We start from the raw sequence: 4,988 nt of genomic DNA on the forward strand, positions 1-4,988 counted from the left end.
TCCTAGCATATTTTAATGCATCGTTATGGCTACCATTTGTTGTTGTTGTTGATACAAACATAAAAGCTGGAGACTGCGGGTTTCCTATAATGCTACCCCTTTTCTCCTATTGACCTACTTTGTTTTGAACATCAAACCTTACAGAATTTGTTCTTATAGCAAGGAGAACAGCTGGGCTGTGAGAAGATGTAGTGAAAGATTTTTGTTTTCACATATTTCATTTCTGTTTTTCTTTCAGTGTGCTCATCCATTTCAGGTTGTCTTTGTACCTCTGATAAATGCAAACTGACAACTCCCAAGGAAGAGGGAAAATCAATGGTGTCCAAAGCCTAGAAGACTGCCCCTTAAATAGCAAAGGCCCTGGCTATTGTTTGAAATGCTGAGGAAGTTGCTGCGGAGAAGACTTTTTTGTTATCCCATGAAATACTGCTTCTTGGTTCTCATTGTTTCCGTAGTCACCTTCTCTGTTTTAAGAATTCATCAGAAGTCTGAATTTGTAAGCATTGATCATTTGCAACTGACAGACGAGAATCCTAGTAGTAATATTAATTGTACCAAAGTGTTACAGGGTGATGTAGATGAAATCCAAAAAGTAAAGCTTGAAATGCTGACAGTGAAATTTAAAAAGCGCCCTCAGTGGACAACCTATGACTATATAAACATGACTGGTGATTGTACATCTTTCATCAAAAAGCGCAAATACATTGTGGAACCCCTTAGCAAAGAAGAGGCAGAGTTTCCGCTCGCATATTCTATAGTGGTTCACCACAAAATTGAAATGCTCGACAGGCTCCTGAGGGCCATCTACATGCCTCAGAATTTCTATTGCATTCATGTGGACAAAAAGTCCGACAGTTCCTTTTTAGGTGCTGTAATGGGCATTGCATCCTGTTTCAGTAACGTCTTTGTAGCCAGCCGGCTGGAGAATGTGGTGTATGCTTCATGGAGCCGCGTCCAGGCAGACCTCAATTGCATGAAGGACCTCTACAGAATGAGTGCAGACTGGAAGTACTTGATAAATCTTTGTGGCATGGATTTTCCTATTAAAACCAACCTGGAAATCGTCAGGAAGCTCAAGTCGTTAATGGGTGAAAACAACCTTGAATCTGAGAAAATGTCAGCCAGTAAAGAGGAAAGGTGGAAAAAGCGTTATGAAGTCATCAACGGGAAGCTGACAAACACAGGAGCAGACAAAATGCGTCCTCCTCTCGAAACACCCATTTTTTCAGGCAGTGCCTATTTTGTGGTCAGTAGGAACTATGTGGGATATGTGCTAGGAAATGAAAAAATTCACAAGTTTATGGAATGGGCGAAAGACACATACAGCCCTGATGAATATCTCTGGGCCACCATTCAAAGGATCCCTGAAGTCCCTGGTGCACTGCCCTCAAGCCACAAATATGACATGTCTGACATGCATTCGATTGCAAGGTTTGTCAAATGGCACTATTTTGAAGGCGATGTTTCCAAGGGCGCCCCTTACCCACCCTGCGACGGCATCCACGTGCGCTCTGTGTGTGTTTTTGGGGCAGGGGACTTGAACTGGATGTTACACAAACACCACTTGTTTGCCAATAAGTTTGACACAAATGTTGACCTCTTTGCCATCCAGTGTTTGGATGAGCATCTGAGGCGTAAAGCTCTGGAGCCCCTAAAACACTTACCATGGTAGGCAATTTTAGAAATTAGGATGCACAGAACGGACCCTGTGTGACTTCTCTGCATTGGAAGAGCTGTGTGGGGAGCTTCTGGGAGCAGGGATTCTGCCAAGGCTTTATGTCAGAGAATCTCCCCATTTCCAAGAGGAAAGCTTGATAGAAAGGTTATAGCATTAAACCTCCACCTAGAGTTAAAATGAGGGTGAGATCAGGAGCCAAGACTTAGAGGGAGGGAAGTATATAGTTTTAATCTTCTTCAGAACTCTTTTTAGGCTTCAGGTTTGTGAAAGAGGGAATAGCAATGAGGCCACAGGAAGCCACAAATGTGGGGAGAGGTGATGGGAGAAGTGAGTGCAAAACTTAGCCTACTAAAAGATTAGCTCAGGGACTTAAAAAAAATATCAGAAATGCTTGAAAAGAAAAGAAAAGAATCACCTGTGCCAAAATTATTTTGATATGATAATTTTCTTGATTTGAATAAATTTGTAGCAATAACCAATCATAACAATATGATTTATCTTGTATGTTGTATTTGTTGAAATAGAAGTTTGATTTGACTCTCAATGATCCTTGTGAATAATTTACTTTCTTTTGTGACACTGTGCTATATAGTATGTCTGTATGTCACCTCAGGGAACTTAAAAGCATGCTTGATTTAACATGACTATTTCTGACTAATTCTTGCTTGTAACAATGTCCCCCCCCCCTTTTTTTTTAAAGATAAATAATTGTTGGTTTAGTAGGAGCCCTGGTGTTATAGTGGGTAAGTGCTCAGCTGCTAACCAAAAGGTTGGCAGTTCAAACCCACCAGGTGCTCCGTGGGAGAAGGATGTAGCAATCAGCTTCCATAAAGATTTACAGCCTTGGAAACCTTATGGGGCAGTTCCCTGTCCTATAGGGTCACTATAAGTTGGAATTAACTTGATGGCAGTAGGGGTTTGGGGTTCTGGTTTAATTGATCCTATAAATCATCTTAGGTTATTAGAAAAGTAAGATATCTTTTTATTATATTTTCTATGAAGAGTTAAGAAAAATTCTGCATACATTTATTTCCCTGCTCTTCTCCCTAGGCTACATAAACCCGGCTATCAAACTAGAGAAAAACTTAACTTGAATAGGGCCCTATATTACTCTCTCTGTACTTTAATGTGACTTGATTGCCAGCTACTAGTATAAAGAAGACAAAAAGGTGAAACAGGCTTGGGAGGAAGCATTGTCATATTTAACCAACATCTGAGGACCATGATTTTTAAAACAAGTCCTGGTGGTGCAGTGGTTAAGCTCTTGACTGCTAACTGAAAGGTTGGTGGCTGAAACCTACTAGTTGCTCTGCAAGAAAAAGATGTGGCAGTCTGCTTCTATAAAGATCACAGCCCTAGAAACCCGGTGAAGCAGTTCTACTCTGTCTTATTGGATCGTTATTCTTCAGAATTAACTTGGCAGCAGTGAGTTGTTGGTTCTTTTATTTATTTGTTTATTTTATTCAGAGACGACTTGATAGTACCTCACATCAATGGACTGAATGATCTTTAAGGTTCCTCCTGGCTAAAATGTTTCATCCTATATGAGGCCATGGATGGAAATGAATAATAAATCATAAGGACAGACAGAGGAATAAGAAAACCAAAGGGCCTGAGTACAGATTTAAACTGTTCAAAGCAGTCTGTTAATACCTCCTTTGCAAGTTCATTATGCAATTGATGGTTCCTGTGATCTGTATAAAAAAAGGCAACAGTTTTTCAATTAAAAATTACTGAAATTGCCCTAAGTTTTAATAATTAGATACCTTGTTCAACTAAGGGCAAACTGAAAATGAGAGCTGTCAGACATTGCCACATAAACCATAACATTCCCACATTAGAGGACTGCATGCTACAGGAAGGGGTCATAGTTTAGCAGAATAGAAATCTGACTGCTGTATGCCCCTGGTGTGTTGGTTATTTGATTTGCCCTGGAATTCTGTAGATTCATTACAAGAGAACAAACAGATAGAATGAAAAGAATCCTTTTACTGCCAGATGGCCACTTGAAACTTTGACTGCTAACCAGAAGACTGGCAGTTCAAACCCACCAGTCACTCCTTAGAAGGAAAGTTGGGCAATCTACTTCCATAGGGATGTTGTTGTTACGTGCCGTGGAATCAGACCTGACTCATAGCGACTCCTCCTTGGGTTTCTGAGGTGGTAGCACTACGAAAGTAGATTGCCCAGCCTTCCTTCCGAGGAATGGCTGGTGGGTTTGAACTGCCAGCCTTCTAGTTAGCAGTTAAGTGCCTTAGGCACTACACTTCCAGAGCTTCTCCATAGGGATACTGCTTCGGAGACCCCAGGAGGGGTCGCTATGAGTCAGATCCAACTCGATGGCAGTGAGTTTTGTTTTTTTTTTTTTTTTTAGCGATCAAGGGTGCAAGGTTAACTCTCCCTCTCTCTTCTTCCCTCTGTCTATCAATTTATCATTTACCTCCAGTGTGGATGCTCAGTGCATACAAAGAAAAAGGTGCATTTCTTGGTTGTGAAGCATTTACAGTGTAAATAGAAGAAATAGACACACATAAACTCATGCTAATACAATATGATAAGTGCAATATAGAAATATGTTCAGAGCAATATGGGAGCATTAGTTGTTGTTGTTGTTATTTGCCGTCGAGTCGGCCCTGACTCATAGCGACCCCTCCTTGGGTTTCCGAGGCAGTATCACTACGGAAGTAGGATTGCCCAACCTTCCTTCTGAGCAGTGGCTGGTGGGTTTGAACCGTCAGCCTTCTGGTTAGCAGTCAAGTGCCTTAGGCATTATGCTACCAGCATTAGAGGATTATCTAATCCAGACGGGAGTCAGAGGGCAGGAAAGGGGCAATTAAATAATAGATAAGACTATCAGGGAATGATACCTAAATTGATTCTTTAAAGTTAAATAAAATTAGCCAGGCAAATAAAGGAGATAGAAAGGGATAGATATTCCATTCAGAAGACAGAGCTTGAACATAGGCATAGAGGCAAGAAACAGCATGATGACTACCAAGTGAACCATAAGCAGTTCCATGTTGCTGAATCATAAAGTATGGGGCAGGAGGTAGGAAAGATAGACTGAAGAGGTCAATATGGGCTGAACTAAAAAGATGCATTTATGTCATGCTAAGTAGCCTAGACTGTGGGTGTTTTGTCAAGTCAATTCCAACTTACAGTGACCCCATGTGTCAGACTAAAACTGCCCTATAGGGTTTTCTAAGCTATAATCTTTATGGGAACAGATCATCACATCTTTCTCCTGTGGAGCTGTTGGATAGATTTGAACTGCTAACATTTTGGTTAGCAGCTGAGAGCTGTTCTACCA

The 4,988-nt window shown here is 40.9% G+C and overlaps 1 protein-coding gene across 1 annotated transcript; it reads left to right on the plus strand.

The window, feature by feature from the left end:
• The first annotated feature begins 376 nt into the window (after nucleotides 1-376).
• Nucleotides 377-1,672, plus strand: GCNT1 (glucosaminyl (N-acetyl) transferase 1). Its single transcript, XM_007939648.1, has one exon. The coding sequence runs from the start codon at nucleotides 377-379 to the stop codon at nucleotides 1,670-1,672; it is 1,296 nt and encodes a 431-aa protein (XP_007937839.1).
• Nucleotides 1,673-4,988: the final 3,316 nt, after the last annotated feature.

The sequence above is a fragment of the Orycteropus afer genome, unplaced genomic scaffold, assembly GCF_000298275.1.
Source record: "Orycteropus afer afer isolate SDZICR_OR568_19922 unplaced genomic scaffold, OryAfe1.0 scaffold00005, whole genome shotgun sequence".
NCBI lineage: Eukaryota > Metazoa > Chordata > Mammalia > Tubulidentata > Orycteropodidae > Orycteropus > Orycteropus afer.

Coding starts and splice junctions, on each gene's coding strand:
- GCNT1 (XM_007939648.1), top strand. CDS start 377: ATGCTGAGGAAGTTGCTGCGGAGAAGACTTTTTTGTTATCCCATGAAA.